Source organism: Betta splendens, chromosome 8, assembly GCF_900634795.4.
Source record: "Betta splendens chromosome 8, fBetSpl5.4, whole genome shotgun sequence".
NCBI classification, from domain to species: Eukaryota; Metazoa; Chordata; class Actinopteri; order Anabantiformes; family Osphronemidae; genus Betta; species Betta splendens.
This window is the reverse complement of record NC_040888.2, coordinates 13,311,672-13,331,805: the sequence shown is the minus strand read 5'-3', so window position 1 is coordinate 13,331,805 and position 20,134 is coordinate 13,311,672. Positions and strand designations below refer to the sequence as shown.

Here is a 20,134-nt window from a genome sequence, read left to right as displayed (position 1 = left end):
CGCTGCATGCATGATGGGAAAACGCGTTAGGTTGTAAAGAAAAAAGCTGTCATCCATGCTAATTTGGCTGTGCATGTCCGTGCATGCTTGCCCGGATGACCTGATGCAAGAGGGGGATGCATAAGGAGGAAAAGTGCTGACTGAAATGAGCCGCGGACCTAAATGCAGTGATTTTTTTTTCCGAGGCCGCATCTTGCGTCCAGCGCGCGCGCCTCCTCCCAGATAGAGAGCTTCGTGAATGTGGGAGCATCAGTCGCCATCAGGCGGGGAGAGGATCGATATGCGGCTGGATGGATGAATCAGGATGCAGGTGGAGCGGCGCGGCGCGGAGGATGCCGCTTGATCTGCCCCTTTTCCGCGTGCTTCCTGCTGCTGCCCCCGCTCGTGTATGGGTGATAGTGGACGGAAAGAATCGGTGGGGTGGGCGCAGGGCAGAGTGAGATGGGGGTGGTGGTTGGGGGGGTAAGGGGGCTTCGCTGTATCAAAGCCTCACCCATTTTATGACTGTATGCTTCTGCGCCGGGTGAGATTGGTTGTTCCGAGCGTGCGCGGCAGACTGTGCGGAGCGACGCGGTGCGCCGCAGGGTGTTCTGCCGCCGCGTGCGAGCGAACATCTGATACCGGCGGTTTTGGGCGGATAGTGTGTGTGTATATGTGTGTGTGTGTGTGTGTGGAGGGGGTGTATTAGAAAGGGTGAGGAGGGCGGGTGTCACATCAGCTGCTCCAACTCTGCAGCAGCTCCACGCGCCTCCCTGCCGCCGCCACCACCCGAGTTCAACTGGGTTCGCCGCACACAGTCGAAGTGAATAATCATACCACGCAGCCTCTGTATCTATCTATCTATCTATCTATCTATCTATCTATCTATCTATCTATCTATCTATCTATCTATCTATCTATCTATCTATCTATCTATCTATCTATCTATCTATCTATCTATCTATCTATCTATCTATCTATCTATCTATCTATCTATGAGAGTAGTGACGGCCTCAGCTCTACCTGTAGTTTACTGCACTGCTGTCCACCCCCTCCCCTCCCCCACTTCCTCCACCTTCTTCTACGTCCATCTACTCCTCTGTCTTACCCTCTATTCCATTTAGCCTTTATGTTTACAGACTACTGACATTTTTCATCTTTTATTGATACCATTCACTGTCCTGTCATCATCATTGGCTGTCTTTATACTATCACTGTTTCCCTTTTTTTACTTGTATCTTCCTTAACTTTTTACTCATTTTCTTGCATCCCCGCACAAGTATTTCTCTCATCTCTCATCATCAACCACCTGTTTCTTCTGTGCTCCAATATTTAATTATAATAATTAAATAATTTAATAATTTTTTTATTTCACTCCCTTGCTTTTGTTAGTCTTTTTTTCATGTTCATTTTCTCATAAACCTTTTTGTCATTCTTCCCGCTGCCATTCTTTTATTAGTCCATCCTCCAGTGATTTTACCCATTTCTGCACATAAATAAGTGGGAAACATGTTCCCCTCTTTCTGGCGCAAAACTTGGTTGGAGAACAGAAAAGAAAATGACAGACAGTAATGTTTTCACCCAAACTTTGCTTTTAGATTTTAAAATAATTTACACATTGGTTTAAAGTAAACATGATTGAATGCCTCTCTCTACTGCTGCTGTGTAAATATGAATTAATTGGTTAATGAAAAAATAATAAACAGCTGGTGGAGCTAATTCACTGGTGTCATTTGGATCCAGGGAGAGGGCACGTCCCTGTCTGAATCTGAGCTGGAGATGAAAAGAAAATGACATTATTTAATAGTTTCAAGAAATAAAAAGAATAATCACAGCTCTCTCACTACACGAGTCATGAATATAGCACCTTATTTAACTTCCATCTGTTGCTGTTAAGCGATTGTTTAAATATTAAACACAACACAGACTGCTACACAAGTTGATAATACTAGCAAACAATCATAAAACATGCAGTTTATTAGCTTGGACTACTTCCAGATACTTCCAGTTCAAAGTAAATCAACAGTTAACCCCACTGGTTACAGTAGCTATAGCTGCCCGCCCAGTTAGTTACAGTATGTGGGACCAATATTATATAACTATTAGAGACTTGATAGTATTAATGATGATAGCTGCATCATTTTATGCATTAGAAAATAAAATATACTTTCAGTGATGAAACTATTCTGTAACAATTCATAATTGAAATTCTAGAAAGCATGGTGGATGCATTTCCACTTTCAAGAAGGTTTCAGTCGACAGAGTTGATGTTTAAGTCATGATTTTTGTGTGCCAACATTTTGATATAATATTGCCATTGTTTTGTTTGTTTGATTGTTTTGTTCCTCCCCTCCATTCCATCCATACATCCCTCTATGGTGTGTATATTTATACCACAATCTGATACACCACAGCTGTACAGCATTCTTTGCTTTTACATTTTGTTGAAACAAATGGACTTGTACCTACCTGTCAGCCATGTTGGATGAGTGGTGAAATAAAATCCACCTCCGGTGCACGTAATCCTGCTGGTAACAGATGCCGATGTATCATGCAGCAGCGCACAGCAGCTCAGTAGTAATAATTATATTTTTATGTAATCGTCCACATCACAGTCTCCTCCTCCTCCTCCTCCTCTATCACTGCTCCGAGTCCACACGAACCTGAGCAGAAGTTACAAATTAAGAAGGAAGCCGACTTCAGGTTGTAAAGTTAAAGCTGTTTGTAATCTATTGCATTCAAACAACTCTACATCATTACAGACGAATAATCAACTTTGAAAGTCGATGCATTAAAATCCTTTTCAACCTCAGCTTTAGGCGTTGTTTTATAACTTGCTTAATTCTAACTAGCTCATCATATTTTTGCATTAAAAAAGCAATGGATGAGGCCTAACCACCCACTTCTACTAATCTCCACTAAGGAAGTGGCTGTTAGATGGCGTTATCCACCAAATAAGAGAATAAACCAAAACAACTGCTGGGTAATAATCTGCTCAGAGGTGTGTGGGTGACTGTGCACGAGTGTAAGGCGTTTTATTGCACAATATCCCATTTCAGTCCCATTGATTCTAACAGAGGTGGGGCTTTAGGGGTGGGATGTATAAAACTCACTCTTAGAGAGAATGAAACAATATCAACGTGTTACTGCAGCAGCACAGACACAGACCTTCTTCACAATCATTTGCATGGTTGAACTTTAGCTCAAACTAAATAACATGGCCTGTTTCCCATGCCCTTTCCCAAATTAAACTACAGACACCCAAAAAACCTATTATCAGCAGAAAATCAATATTCTTCAGGAGACCAGAGAATAAAAATGATGATGATGTTATCATGTTAAATGTTTCAAAACTACTACAGTTTGGTTTTGTTTAAGTTTATTAGTTGTTAGAAGTTGAAGTCATATAAACTTATAATATAATAAAAATAACAAATCCTGATGCTTTTTCAGTAACACTGATGATGGGAAAATATCTTGTGAACCTAAAAGATGAGATGGAGTTTAATGATTTTCTAAGTGCTGCTAGGAGAAAAAGGATCTGGACATTGGATGGAGTCAAATGGCAACAACCTGTAACAGAACAGAACAGAATAGATGAGATCCGAATAAAGTGTGTTGAGGTTTGCTTTTCCTTCCTGGATGGGGCCTAGTGTTTGTTTGACATTCTTGTGTGTGACACACACACACACACACACACACACACACACACACACACACACACACACACACACACACACACACACACACACACACACACACACACGCACACCTGCTGCAGGGAGAGAGACAACAAGCTGCTGTCGTCTCATCTCTCTCAGTAGTGACTTGCTCAAGGGCACCTTGACAGCAGTGCTTCCTGTTCTCTGGTGCTATGTACATCAGTTTGTGTTGGCTTTGTAGTAGTAATAAAGCTTCTCATTGCTAACGGATAGCATCTCTTTAGGTCACGTCTACTATCATCTGCAGACTCAGCTCCAAATAAACACGATTATGAGGAACGACCTGGAATCTGTCTGCATCCTATTTGAATATTGTACATGTTTATGGCAGAAGAACCAGTTGGTGTTTGTGCTGAAATATCGTTCTGGCAACATGCTTGATGCTAATGATATCTAGCTCATCAGTCTGCAGCTCCGCAGTGTGTATGTGTGAGTGTGTGTGAGCCAATGGCCATCCTCCATCCAAGTCAAGGGCAAAACAGCCATTGCTGCTGACACACAGGAGGTCACATTCACATCCTAACGGTGTTTTCTGCTTAATTGATCACCGTTCTCCATCTACGGCGCCTTGATTGTGATCCCTTTACATTTTGCTGTTTATTAATTAGTGTGTGGTGCTACATAAACCCTCAACATGTTTCTGGTCGATGGCTTTTAGCTGATCTGCTTCCCAGACACGAGATACAGCTGGATACGTTTGATTGCAGTCCGATTAGATTATCTTGCCCCTACTTAAAGGCCACACACCGTACGCTTCTTATTCTATACCCGTGAGGCCCTCTGTCCTTTGCCTAATGTACCTTCAACTTTAGTAGAACCCAAGAAACAAGATGTGGTTGGTGTCCAAATGTCTACGTATATCATCTCATTTTTCAAAATGGAATGTTATGAATTATGCACGAAATGTATGGCAAAATTTTAAAAGTGCTTTTTTAAAAGTTTTTATGAAGTGTTGTTTTTCTTCCCTTTTGAAAACTAGACATTATATGTTTTTAGAGAATTCACTTTGCAACTGTAAAAATGATGTGTTTGCAAGTGTAAACACAGTTATGTTCACTCTCTTTACCTCGTACATATTTTTGAACATATAATATATGCTGTATGAAAAAAATACTGCGTGCGTGTGTGTGTGCGTGGGCAGATTACTCAGTAGGAGGCTGAACATCTGATTAATGGCAGCATCTCCATTTAATAGGCCTGAGATCGTTTCTAGCCTCTGTCCCATGCACGTTTTTTATGTGTGTGTGTGTGTGCGTGTGTGTGTGCGCATGCGTGTGCGTGCCTACGTGCCTGCGTGCGTGGGTGCGTGCGTGTGTATTTTATGTGTGGACATGTCCTCATGTATTGTGCATGCACCCATCCCCCACCCACAGTTCAGTGAGCAGCCTTGTAGCAGCAGCGAACCTCCTCCTCCTCCTCCTTTTCCTTCAATTTCACTCCTCTGGAGCTACTTTATTTGCTTATTTTATTCAGCTTGTTTCAGGTGATGATGTGAACAGTTACGGGCAATGCGCTGTAAGCAAGCCTGGTTTGTCCTTATACAGTAACTGCAGTTATGCTGTTGCAGACTGACGGGAAAGCATTGATGTCATGATGATGTCACAGATCTGATAGGAAAACATGTGCTGCCTTTGCATTTAAGTTTGACTTATTTTGCTACCTTTAGAAATAAACTAGTATAAATTCATTTGATGGACTCAAATGTTTATGTGTTCGTATTACACAAGCAGAAGCATCAGTGTTGTTTTATGTAGTTCCCTGTGAGGACAAATCAGTCTCAATCTATTATCATTAGATGTTCAGTTTCTTCATACAATTTGATGCCTAAAATAAAGAAACCAAGACTTGACAGACAAGTTATTTCTCAGTGGGCAGAGCAAACATGTCATATTTTTCTGTCTGCTCATTAAAAAATAAATGACAACACCATGTCATAACAGGTCATAATAATTACAAAGGTATCACTTATCATGGATGTGCTTTTTGGCTTGAAACATGCTTATGCTGCTGTAGTTCTGTAAACTGTAGTGGAGCTATATTAGATCCAGTGCAGGAAATGCAGTAAAAATAGTCTTGGCCAAAAGTCATTGGCAATTATTGAATTGAATTAAGCCATTAAAGTTGGTAGATGGCTGCACTGAATAACACTAACTCTACCTTAGCTCCCTGGGCCAGACTCAGCCCTTCCTTTAAATAGATTCCTGCAGCTAATGTCTGACAGGAAGCTGAACTGTGCTCCTATTACCTCACACTCAGTGTTTAAGACAGAAAAAACACAACTGTGTAGGTAATAGAAAAACACTTAAGGCTTTTCAGTTCCGAGTGCATGTGATCATTGGAATAAAGAAGGCACCAGAAAGGCTCTAAAATGTGAAGATGTGCAGTAGGTACAGAAGAGCGGGTAGAACCTTATTTATCCCGTAATAACTCAAGACTTGACTTTAAACTTGGACTTGGAGTTGGACTCCAGCTCACAAGCTCAGCTGGTAACCTGAAGAACAGTTATAAATGCCTTGTCTTCTTCAATTGAGATGCTGCATGGACTGGCTTTGTGTAGCCTCTCCGCTGCTCTCCAATCCATTAATCTGACAGCATCTCAGCGTGTGGGCTTCATATCTGAACGAGCATCGCATTTATGTAATAAGCAGTCGCACCAGGTCAAACGTACCTCATTTGCTTACCATTTCCAACTCAGCACAGTTTTGACTTGGATTCGTTCGCGGGTCTGTCTGTCTGTCTGTCTGTCTGTCTGTCTGTCTGTCTGTCTGTCTGTCTGTCTGTCTGTCTGTCTGTCTGTCTGTCATAAATGAGCAAATCACACTGCACCACAGAGATGATGCTGGTGAGCAGCAAATGCAATGAAAGCGTCTCAAATAATAAACTACGTGGAATTTCTTCCTTGTCACGCTGTCATTAGGAAAATCAAATCTGTGTCACGTATGAAAGATAAATCAGATTTGGGTCGCAATCACCTGCAGCCTGATCTCTCTCTCTCCCTTTCTCTCTCTCTCTTTCTCCATCTCTCTCTCTCCCTCTCTCTTTTTCTCTCTCTCTCACACACACACACACACACACACACACACACACACACACACACACACACATAGAGTAACATGCTACCTCTCTCTGGGGAACATGGATTGAGCAATAGTGGAATCAGGGCGGCTGAATATTTCAGGAACACAGGAAATGGATCCTGAAGGACGTTTGGTTCTTTACATTTGTCCTCATCATTCACTAATAAGAAGACTGGACAAAGGAAAATCATCAAACTAGAAGTTCGTTCTTTATTTATAGGTAATGTGATGTGGAAAATGCTCTTTTAAAATAATTACCTGTTCTAATAATGAGCAGGCTGCTCCTTTAATCACACGAACGAACGCAGCCTCAAAGCGTGTAGATGCAGATCATCCTTGCGTGTCATGCTTTTACCTTTAACTTCTGCCTGTCACTTTGTCACTGGCGAAAACGCTGAGAACCTTTCAGGCATCGGTGACCTCGCCATCACTGATCGTTCATTCACTTTGATCAGCTGCCTCCTCACATCTCGGAGAAAACAATGGAACAGTGTGTCTGAGGCATTTGATTTTTTTGTTTTCTCAAAGATCCGGTTTACCCTGTTCCAGGTTCTAGTTTGATGTGCATGAACATTTTATCTGCTCAAAAGAGATGAGCTAGAGAGTGGACACTGTCAGAAAATATTATGTGAGACAAATATATTATTTGGAGAGTGGATATAATGCAACACCTGCAAGGTGTGATGAAGATCCTGCTCATGGATCATGGATCTTTATTAAAGTTACTCCTCCAAAATGAAAGATGAAAGCCATTCAGTTCCCAGTTGTTTTCCAGCAGATTTTTTTTTTATTTTCAGGATTTCACAGTAGTGACAATAGTAACAGACAGCTGATTTTCTAGGTGTCCTAATAGCCACTCCACTACTTTGGTCTCTCACTGCTCTACCAGCATCGATTTTAGTTGTGGAAGAAGATAGTAAATAGCAGATAGATACTATAAGGTTAAAACACAGCAGTTCACAGCAGTAAAGGAAATGTACGTGCAGTAAATAGGGATTGCAGCACATAAATCAAAGCTGACATTAGACATGTTCAGTAACTTCTACAGTTCTCCTACATTTCTCTTCAATCTCACCAACTCAAACATTGGTTATGACAGAACCGCCTGATTGTTTTTATCCAAAGGCAGACGGACAGTGGAGAAATGAGAGCATGAAGACAAACAACTTAATGAAGGGGAAATCAGGTGACCCGGTTAGTGAGGTGAAGCCTGTTTAAAGGCGCCGCTGAGCAAATCCAACACACGCACATTAATATCGCACTTGTGTATGTGCTGCTTTAAACACAGTGTGAGTGAGCGAGTGAGGGCAGGTAGGCAGGAAGTGAGTCATTTACCTTCATCATCTTCCTCATCACTGAGCTACAGCAGCTCCTTATGTGACAAGGGAGTAGAGAAATACTACTTATGATTTCGTTTAGCCTGGTCTCATTCAAAATAGTCGATGACAGGAAGTTTCTATTCAGATGGAAGTCTTTACTTTAGTGTTGGCATCCCCTCACAGCATCAGGAGTTTCCTCCATATTCAGGATGTTTTATACACACGCATTACAGCATCTGCCCTGCGACCACACCTGCATCGTTGCAGCAGTGAGAAGACAGTAATGAGGCACTCTGGGTAATCTAACTGTTTTCCCAGGATGCAATGACTCATGGAATCGATAGATAATCTTCTTGTTTTAGTCAGGTGGCGGCTGGCAGGCGTCCACGGCGCGTGTGTGCGTCCGCATAGCAGCATAGTGTCCGTGTCGGCCAAAACCCTGTAACTACACAGGCTCGTCTCTGCCAGTGTGATTATTACGTGCAACCTGTCTCGCTAAAGTCACACGCACACGCCAGTTTTATACCATATGTCATAAAGCAGTCATAAAAGTTCAGGTATATATTGTTATGGGCACATTATTGATCCCAGACTACCTTCATGATGTCAAACCACGTTACATTCTCATACTCCTTCTCGTCAGGAGTCTTAGGAGCAAACAACAGAATTGCTCACAAAAACTGTCTTTCACCATAAAGACACAGCCTTTAAAAGAACTGCAGCAAGCTCCCAAATATTTTTGGAACCCATCTGCTCAGATGCCTGTCAAAGAGTTTGGTTTTAAAATCGTGAGTATCATAAATCCCTGAAATAACTCGATTGTATGCACTGGGTTCAACGTGATGTAGAAATTCACTACCGTCTCTTGTTTTATCCTTTTCACCTGTTCCTGCCATTTTGTCATTGTCCCCTTTTATCCCCATCTCAACTATTTGCCCATCAACCCCTCCTCCTCTGGTTCTGACCATTACCATACCCCATTAAAGCCCCTTTCTGGTTTTCTGTCCTTTTCTTTTTTCCCTTTATTTCCTCAGTTTGACCCTCTGGCGTCTCCTCAGTTGAAAACAAGTCTGACTGTTTATTTATAGACGTAAAGAAATAAAGAACCAAGACATACTGTGTGTGTGTGTGTGTGTGTGTGTGTGTGTGTGTGTGTGTGTGTGTGTGTGTGTGTGTGTGTGTGTGTGTGTGTGTGTGTGTGTGCATGTCAGGACAGCTAGACGTCACTTGTCTTTTATTCAAAGTCCTCTGTCCATTTTGACTTGGCTTGTTGTGTCTCTGTGTAGTTTGATGTGCAAAAGTCTGTACATGCGAATGAATGTCACAGTCGAAGAATTTACCACGACTTATTCATTGATCAGGTTTCTGATCAATTTCTGATTCAGTGTCATCTTTACCCTGGGACCATCATTTGATGCCTTATGGCTGGGCATTAAGTAAAATCTGCATTTTTTTAAGATTCGAGTTTTCTGTTACATGATTTTTTCCAAATTTTGACTCAGTTGTTGTCAAACAGGCTGTTGTTTATATGGGACTGGATGCTGAGCTGACAAAACTGGCCAAGGTGAAACATTGCTGACTAGAAGCAAAATCTGGAATTCATGTATAGAAAGCAAAGTGTCAGGAAACGCTCTAACCCCTCATTCGCCTTTTATAAAGAGTTCAACTTAGGTTGGACAATTGCTTAATTTGACCAGGTTAGCAACCACTGGTAAACCTGCCACAAATAATATTTCACTGTATATCTATTGCTGTAAATAGGGGTTTAATATGAGAATTATATCCGTCTATATTCAGCTACCACCTGTAAAAGAGACAGGATTTAAAGGCCTAAATTGAATCCGACTTGGAAAATTAAACAAACCATTTGTGATAAAAGCTTTAAATAATTGATGAAGCTGATTTTGTGGTTGTGAGATACTGTGAGCTGCAGCGACCGGTCACAGGGAGCACAGATGGACTCTGGGTACAGCCAGAGCTCCCAGTGGATTATGGGTAACACGGCTCGCTGCTGGCATGGTTTGTAGCACACATAGATACACACACAGAAACGCAGTGTGTATCCATGCAAGTACACACACACACACACACACACACATGCACGCTCAGCTGGCATCAAAACACACTCTGACACCTGAGGTCAACGTCCTGATTTAAGTCTACATGACATGAGAGAGAGAAAAGCAGAGAAAGAGACAGAGGAGAAGTAGGAAGGAACTGAAAAGCCAAAGGAACAAATGAGAAATTCCAAATGAAAAGAATGGGAATAATGACACTTAGTTGGAAAAGAAAGGATGAAATGGAAACAAGAGAAAAACAGGAAGAAAGAAAAAAAAAAGTACTTTAGTAATATACGTGAAGCTATAATGATCTCTGTCACCATCATCATGAACATGAATAGAAAAAGGTTTATGTAAAGTAAGAGGACCCAAAACTCACCTTTGAGGAACTCCCAAATAGTTTTTGCCATGAAAATACCAAAACTATTAGGATAAATATACATCTTTGTTTACCATGTAATATAAATTAAGTAAAATATATATAATATATATATTTATATTTTACACCTGTGCAAAAATCATCAGAAAACAAGTTGAATGGTCATTTGTACAATATTCTCTCAACCCTCCCCCATCCTGTAAGTACAGCTCTTTCTATCATCACCCACCCCCTCCTTCATCCTCTCCTCCTCTTCCTCCCCTCCCCCATTTCATCCACCATCTCTCCTCATACAGTTTCACTCTTCGTCTTCCTCTGTGGATCTTCATCGTCCTATTTCCATTTCCCCGTCCTCTCACTCTTTAGCTCGTATCATTTCTCTCGTCTCCCTTTGTGTGTGTGTGTGTGTGTGTGTGTGTGTGTGTGTGTGTGTGTGTGTGTGTGTGTGTGTGTGTGTGTGCCTGCATCGCTGCAGGGCTTTGCTGTTTGCTTAGTGGAATTTGCTCATAAACATGCACATCTGTGTTGTACATCTACATGTACAACATAAAGAGCCTATACAGCTATACTTACACAGGAAATATGCGGCACCACAGGTTTCTGTTCTTTTCAAGCAGCCACTCCTTATTGACAGCTTTACTTTTTATTCTGTTCCTTGAAATCAACTAACTATAAAACCATGAAATTACATATAGAAATAAGTAGTTGAACCTCTTGCAATTAACTAAAATCTCCTGGATATGTGTATTGGTTTTATTTTAGGATTAATAACTTCTTTTCTTCACTGTTTTTTGTCTCCATTGCTGTTTCATCCTCCTCCTATTCCTTCTCCTCCTCCACATCCTCCTCAGATGGTTGTATGAAGAGAAAACAGCAGTGTGTCTCAGCCATGGTTGTTATGTAATAGTATTCAGATATTAGTCAGTCCCTTTCTCTTTACACTTAAACTGCACTATACAAAGAGAGAGGCTGAGCTTCTTATTTCAGTCATTGGCTCATCATCTTATTAAAGGGTCAGTTCCCAACAAATGTCACAAAGCATAGTCCTCTGCTACAGCGGAGTGAATTACATAGACACACTGATACACCATCATGTCATAATGCACTTTTTAAATGTTATTCAAGGCTGCGAGCAGCTCCGAGTGTCGTGATGGGTTCATGAGTGTTAGAGACAGACCTGAAAAGAGAAAACTGATACAAAAGCTTAAGGTTTCATTATTGGTTTTATTCCTCTAGTGCACCGTTTCCATCTGTGATGCATCTGTGTGACTACATCTCATTTAAGAGATAATATTACACCCTGAAAATCCGACGGCTGACGTAGACGTGCACAGCGCAGCCCTTGACGTCAAGAGTTTGCTTCCCGTAAAGCTTTGTCTCCTGCAGCCATTTTGTAGCCTATCGTCAGCAGTAGTTTTTATGGCTCTTTGGAGCAGAATATTTCAGCCCTGATGAATTATTAATCAAACTTCCATTACTTCCTGACCTTTGACCTCTCCCTCTACCGAGCTGTTCCTGTACATTTGTGTGTGTGTAGGGGCGAAATAGCTAATAGCACATTGACTTCTAAAGAGGATAATTACAGATAGACGCTTGATGGCTGGCTGGTGGAAGACACTGGGTGCTTAAAGCCAAAGACTACTATCATATGTATATATGCTCACAATTTGGAAAAATATACTTCATAGGAATTTCTAAAAATGTTTGGAAAATGATGAAAGTGTAGGTATATCAGGTTAAAGGAAAGAAAAATTCTTGATGCAACTGTACTAAATATTTCCTGAAACAAATGAAGCGTTACAGGCCTGTCCTGCTGATGCAGCATGTGCAGAGGTGACATTGCTGGCTCCATCTCATGTCGTGCGTCCTTACAGATCATTATGGTCTCTGAAGGTCATGGAGTTGAACAGTCACCAGAGAGGTAAAAAAAACCCTTCCACAGGGAGGAACTGAGTCGGTGCATTGAGACACACACACATTGCTGCATTATTCTCCTTCCTTCCTGTCAAATGAATGTGATAGGTCAAAGGTCACAGCAGCATGTGTTATCAGTCCTAAGGAAACAGGAATATTTGTTCACAGGCGTGTTGACAATAAACCTGAATTTTTATAAACTGGCAATTAGTTGTTGAAAACATCGGTGGTGATCAGCTGACTTCAGGTGTCAGCTTTCGGTTGAGTTAGTGACTGCTGAATGAACTCAGAACTGCCAGCTGATGCTGGCGTTTGTATTATTTGTCTGTTGAGTTTTGTTTTGAGAAAGAGTAGCGCGACCCACTTTCAGATGTGTGATGAATTCTTTTCGCCAGAGGGGATCAGGAATAACAGCAAGTACACGATCGACCATCACCGAGATCTGAGAAACAGAATGTAGTAAACATGCACGTGACCACGAGCTTGAGGTACTTTTTCACTTACACGTACGTGACTACGGTATTAGAATTTTCTAAAACTTTGCAGCAAAAAAACAAATTCACAATGAGATTTGAATAAATATTATTTAACAAACTCTCAGCTAAGAAAAATAAGTTTACTGGGATGCTCTGTTATGCTTTCATTTTATCATAATGTAATGAACATTTTTTAATGTGTCTACTTCTATCTTTGAGTTAAAATCAATCCACCGTTACAGTATATTCTACTGCTGCTACAAATGTAAATGCTGTTACTGGATGATTAGAATCATAGTAAGCAAGCTGGAAAATAGGTGAAGTTGCTCTTTAAATGTGTTGCTTTGGTGATTCGTTGGTGTCAGTGATTGATGACTGAGGCTTTCACTCGCCTATTTTTGTAAAAACTCCACTTTTGTATTTGCTGCTGTAATCAGAGCAGCAAACACAGCAAAACAAACAGACAGGATCTGTAGAGGACGACCTGAAGTTCACTTCCAGGCTCAGTGAGGCCAAGTGGAGGCCATATCTCAGTTACAGCAAAAATGGATACATTTAAATTATCAGATAGTTTAAATTACCAATACAGATTGAACAGATTTAATATGATATGAGTAACGACGAGGGCTGTTTATAAGCAATGCATTTTTTCTCATCAGCCACTGCCTTGAAAACAAACAAACACTGGAGCAGATGTATGTTTTATTGGAGACAATGCTGGGCATCGGGTGTGTCGATGACAGCGGCTGATTGGTGGACGGACACTCTTTATTGCGGGCCTTATCTGCTGACAACAGATTTGTTCCCCGTTATTGTGTCCATGTTTGCGTTTCCCATGATCCTCAGCGGCAGATATATAGGAGTACAAATGACACACAGCTGTGCTACTGTGACAGATTCTACAGGCAGCGTTAAAGGTAGACGCATCAGTCCTGCTTGTCAGACCTTGTTCCACCCTTTTTAGAATCTTCCTCTAATTCTAGTTATGGGAGTTGTTACTTACACCCTCCTTAACCCTCACACACCAATAATAGGCCTTGACTATTTTCTCCAATCTTGGTTAGACCTTTGTTTTTCATTTACTGTACAATGCTGCTGCATTTGCCTGTGACTCTGTAGGACCACAGGGACAGTCAGAGACCGTCAGACCATGTGAGCTGCTAGGTGTTAAATTTAGAAATAACCTCCGAGTGTTGGATCATCCCTGGATTCAGACATGGTGACAATGTTATTACACATGTTTTAGAATGTTTAGAGCTACAGGAAACATGTGCTTGTGTGTGTGTGTGTGTGTGTGTGTGTGTGTGTGTGTGTGTGTGTGTGTGTGTGTGTGTGTTAGCAGGTGGTGGGGTTCCCTGACCTCTCTGGCCTGGTTGTCTGATTAGCGTCAGGGCTGTGAGCAAGCATTTGTCTTACTTCATGAGCATCGCACACTCATTTACAGAGTGAACTTCTGTGGCAGGATGGATGGTCTTAAAGGGCGACATCAGATCCAGGTGGAGACACTGGAGCGCAACACAAAGGACACAGACACAGTTTCCTTAGTTGAGTTTGGAGGTCATTTCTAGATTCTGATTTGGGGCTTCAGGCTTTCAGGCTTCTGTACTTTGTTTCAGCTGTGTGTATGACTGTATCTGCACACTTTCCAGCCCAGACTTTGGGTGCAACTACAGCTGCTCAACTACAGTTCCCATAATACCTCGGGTGCTGGCTGCTTGGCTGCAGCAGCAGTGCAGATGGGTCTGGACCTCCGCCCGCAGCATCACAGCTTTTCTGGCTGATTCAATGCCGCTATTTATATCTGCAGCTGAGGCGTTCGCTAACCTGGTTTACACAGTTTGTTTAGCTTTGATTTGACCTGCTGAGAGAGCGTTGCTGCTCTCAGATCAGATCGGGACACATGGAGCCTGTGCACAGAGTCTTTTCAAACTGGGATGTGTTGCAACAACATCATCACATTTTAGGAGATTATTCTTTTTTTCAGATTTTAATGAAAGTCTGACCACTACAGAGTTACACTTCACTTACAGTAAAGAGAATTAATGGTGGCTCTGGTGACATGCTGTAGGAGTAGAGGTTTGCAGAGGACTGCAGTTTATGTTGAAGGATTAAGCTCTGTACAGTAACAGGATCAGTAAAGTTCAGGGAACGTATAAAGAATCTAAAGTGGTGGCAGCAGCATCCTGGCTGCCAGCTTCACAGAATAACGGTTAATATACACCACTTCCAGCACAAACTGTGCAGGTTTGACTTGACACTCGCTGCGTGTGCGTGCTGCTTGCCCTTCTCTCCGTGTCTCCGCTTTGCCTTCACCCGCTCTTCTGCAGAGTCAGTGTGACGCAAGGTGAGGAGGAGGAGGAGGGGGGGGGGGGGGGGGGGGGGGGGGGGGGGGGGGGCAGGAGCTGCAGTCTGACTACAGAGGGATGCAGAAACACACACAGAGCTCATCGCTGGCGCTAAAGGCGGCTGCAGTCAGAAGCACAGCCTCACCAGGGACCCCTGTGACCAGCAGATTGTCTTATAATGACACCAACAGGAAAGCATCCATCCATCCGTCCGTCCGTCCGTCCGTCCATCCATCCATTCATCCATCCATCCATCCATCCATCCATCCATCCATCCATCCATCCATCCATCCATCCATCCATCCATCCGTCTGTCCATCCATCCATCCGTCCATCCATCCATCCATCCATCATCTTATTCTCACGTCTATATGTAATTTAGTGTCTCTAGCTAGTCTGACTGCACTTCTGTAGAATGGGAGAAAACTCAAGCAGAATGGGATGCAAACCTGGTACTTCTTGCTGCGCTTAGTGAAATATAGTAACAGTATTATAGTAGATCCTACCGATGTGCTCCATTCAGTCACATCATCGTCACTATTATTTATATTTATTATTCCTTTACCTTAAATGTAACTTCAATGTCTGGCTGAACGTGTCTCATGTTTCGCGGCATTCATGGCTGTAGGTCTTACGTTATTGTTCCTCATTTTCTCTCTCTCTATTTGTGTCCAGTGGCTCACGCACCTGCTATCCAACCTGTAGCACCCCGCATACTGGATGTCACATTAGGAGCTGTCTAAACACAGGAGCTTTTCATTATCTTCAATCGACATATCAGTTACACACACGCGCGCATGCGCAAACGCACTGTTGAAGCTTCACTTTATTAGCATTAATAGAAATCCAATCAGTGTAACTGGAAGCTGTTTACTTTTATTGAGCGACTGCTTAATTCTGCCTCACCTGACCTGAACTCACCTGACCTGTCTCCATCTCATGCCATTGTCTGTCTTTTGACCTGTTCAGACATTGCTGGTGTTGTTGTGAAGATCTCTGACATTCTCTTATGCCAACACACAATACAACAATATAAAACATTACAATATTAAACAATGATGATGAATTGAGAGACACAGTCATCATTTCTGTGTTCACAGGACCGTGTAGAGAGGTTTTAGTGAAAGGGAAAAGTGGAAATGAAGCCTCTGAGTTGAGCTGCGTCTCTGAACTCTCGCCATTCATTCATAAAACATTAGGCAGAAATGAGTGCGATGTCACGTTATGTAATCTTCGTCTTTCTTTCTCTGTCTGTCTACAGGCTAAGGACAGCGACGATGATGAGGAGGTGGTGCAGGTCGACAGGGACCACTTCATGGATGAGTTCTTCGAACAGGTAAGACGTATACGCACAGACACAGGTTTGTCTCACATGGAGAGAGCAGATGAACTAGGTCACTGAGGTCATGTTTCTAGTGCTTGGCTTAGATGTTGTGTCCAGCCAGGATCAGCTTGACCCTTAGGTCCCTAAGGGTAAAGAAAATCAGTAAACTCCAAATAGTTCTCATTAATTCTAAGTAAAACATCTTGGATATGAGCTTATTTTAATAGATTTCTGTTATGTATATTCTCTTAAAATTAATTTGTGTGTCCAATAGATCCACAAACTTTTCTTTGTACAAATCCCTTAAATGACTCACATGTCCCCCTCACTCTACTCTGTTTAGATTTATTAGGTTTCCAACATGGTTTTAAAAAACATATGTACATCATTACATGTACATATGTCACATTAAAGCATGAAAATCACAGCAGCCCTCTAATGAAATCCAGCTACAGTAAATAACATTGAGCTTGTCAGTTGCGCAAAGTCAGCACCAGAATATCGAATCTGTAATAAGAAACAGACTAGATTTTAAATTGAAATATTAAATTACCCCCCCCCCCCTCTTTTTTATTATTTAGCATTTGCAGTGCAAGTGTGGTTGTGATTATTATAGCTTAGGATTTGTCATATTTAAATTTTTTTTCTGGTCTTTTTGCCAAAAAATCAAACTAAATAAGATTTTGTTCTCTCTTTGTCTGATTTACATTGGAGAGAACGGTTCAGTCGGAGCAAATGAGGCTTCTAGTCTATAAAGAGTGAAATGTGCAGAGTGACGGTTTGTCTGTGAACTGATCGCTCGCTCTGTCAAGTAGATGTGCCGATCTGACTATCAGCACAGAGAGAATAAAGACACACGGTCGTTACTGACGTCTACCCCACCGTCGTCAACCTGCTGCTTTCATGGACGCAGTAACGATTACAAATAATAAAGAACATCACAATGAATGACTTATTTTTTATTATTTTTTTTCATCAAGGCCATACAATTAAAATTCCCCCTTGAAATTCCGTGATTAGAGTTTAATGTACAGCCTGTGATTTTCTGCTTTGTTTCCCTTTGTTTCCTCATTTGAGCATGTGAAAACGTGCAGCGTTTCATTTCTCCTTTCATATTTTCAGCCTTTTGGCAGCGATCTAACGTGTATGTCTTGCGTTTAGGTTGAAGAGATTAGAGGCTGTATAGAAAAGCTGTCGGAGGATGTGGAACAGGTCAAGAAGCAGCACAGCGCCATCCTGGCCGCACCCAACCCTGACGAAAGTAAGACCCACAGACGCACGTCTCCTCACACACACAACGCTGTCTTAAACGCTACCGATCCACTCGTCGCTCGCTGTTGTGTGGCACTGGGCTGCTGAGTCAATCCCAGCTGTCACTGGTTGACAAGCAGGATACGTCCTGATCAGGTTGTCGCACCATCACAGGGCTCACATACATAGACGAACCAGCATTCACACACCGGCGTCAACAGCTAACATGAATCTGACCTCCACACCACAGCGATGAGGAAACTGCAGGAGCACAGAGGAGGCCGCTGAGGGAGAGGCGACTGTCGTGGGTCTGTCACGGGCGCCTCGGATGCTAAGCAGCGCTGCAGCAGCTCGGTTTAGTGCTAATCCCCCGCTGAGACTGTCATGGAAAACCATCACGGCCACTTATTTGAGAGTGAACCAACAGGTTCAATTCAGAGCTAGATCGACTTGGCAAGGTTAGGCTTCAGATGTGTTCATAGCGCTTAGAAGCCAAAGCCGATGCATCTGATGTCAGGAAACCTATGCAGATTCTTACAGATGGTCTGATGGATAGATGGATATGATGGATTTAACTTTCTGTGGATTATAACACTCGCTGTCTGTTGAGTGGATGAAAGGAAGAGAAGCCTGTGACACCAGGGTGATGTTTGAGGTTTTGGTTGTAGCAGGGTGTCCATAACACTTTATAGGACTATAAATACACATACGTAGCGTTAAATATTGTGTCCGTAACCTTTAGTAACCGAATCCCGAGCGTTAGAGTGAAATCTAATCCTGTTAACTGCTCACTGATGAGAACTGCTGCTCACTTTTTGAGCCTCTGATGAGTTTGCTGGCAAACTTCCACCGATCGCTGGCATCCGTCACTTCAGCGCTCCTCCTCTTGACAGACGAGGGGGAAAATAAAAAGCGCTCCTGTTGGAGGGCACGAGGCTCAGGGAGCTGCGCCGCGTTCACCCTGACCTCAGCACACAGTGACTCAGCAGTAATGACTCAATGTCACCGCTGAAGCCCGAAGCCAAAGTGTGTGCTGTCAGGAATACTACGCTGTAAAAAGTCTGCCTTCAAAAGCGGTTCTTCGTCCAATTCAGAAGGGGCCAGAGTGACCACGGGGTTCGGGTCAAGGCACCTTTATCTTGAAGCCTTTGAAGCTGATTCATGCAAATTGCTTTGTAATTCGTGCGTTCATCTGTACAGTATCATGCATCATGAAACATCTTTCTTTCAGTATCAAAGGTAGACTTACTATATCATTAGCCATTCACAAATACGATATTCCTCACATTTCTAAAGCATTATGGGAGTTGTAGTTTATAATGTAGAGTACAAAAAATGTTTTTTTATTTTAAACTCATGCTTCATTAAAAGGTTCAAGCAGAGAAAAGCAAAATATAACAAGCTGCTTTTAAAGACTGAAGGAGCAGCTTGACTTGACCTTGGCTTCAGACGTTAACGTTGACATTGCTAAAGCTGATGGTTCCATTGATGGTCCTGGTTGGACCGCCTCCTGCCTTTCGTTCTGCATGCTGTCAGCTTTTACTGGGATCTTCCTGCATGTTGGTACGTTGATGTTTTCTGTTGTTGCATGCAACGTGATGATCATTTCTTTTCTTTTCCTCCCTTTTTGTTCTATCTACGATCTGTCCCCCGGATTCTGCCTGTCTCCTCTTTATTCCTCCCTTCGTCTCTGTCCGTCTCTGGTTTCTGTTGCATGCCGCCTGTGAAGTGTCTCCTTTTCCTCCGGATTCCGTATTTAAGCTGCGTTAAGCGACGTTGTCCTCAGAGGAGACGAAGACGTTAACCACTGAGGTCATGTGAGTGAAGCCTGTCTGTCGCTTTTCTGTTTCTTTATGCATAAATACGAAAAAGCAAGGTGTCATGTTAGATCAGATACAAACAGGTAAAATTTCAGAATAATCACCATAAAACAAGAAAAAATATCTTAGAATTAGAGGATTTTACATAACCAAGATAAATGTGTAATTAAAAAAGAAACACATTGATTGTAGATGAAATACATATGTAATATGTAATAATTTATTTTATTTTCTATTTCACAAACTGTTATTATTGGATTTTCCCATTAACTACACATGTAATAATGAATATACAATTGCATATATGAAGTAACTAGTAGTAAACTTAGTAAGTCAATTTTTATCTTACCTCCTAAGTGTTTATACAAAATAAACATTAGATTTAATATCACCTTATATTCACACATATATTATTTTATGTAATCTGGTCAGTTAAGTGACACACATTTATAAAGTCCACACCACCAA

At 41.9% G+C, this 20,134-nt stretch overlaps 1 protein-coding gene across 1 annotated transcript in view; it reads left to right on the top strand.

The window, feature by feature from the left end:
* The window catches only part of stx1b (syntaxin 1B), a 40,482-nt gene that overhangs the window by 1,059 nt on the left and 19,289 nt on the right, over positions 1-20,134 (top strand). The window contains exons 2-3 of the mRNA XM_029159452.2: positions 16,533-16,607; positions 17,757-17,856. Coding sequence (XP_029015285.1) covers positions 16,533-16,607; positions 17,757-17,856 — 175 coding nt within the window. The remainder of the gene's footprint in view (positions 1-16,532; positions 16,608-17,756; positions 17,857-20,134) is intronic.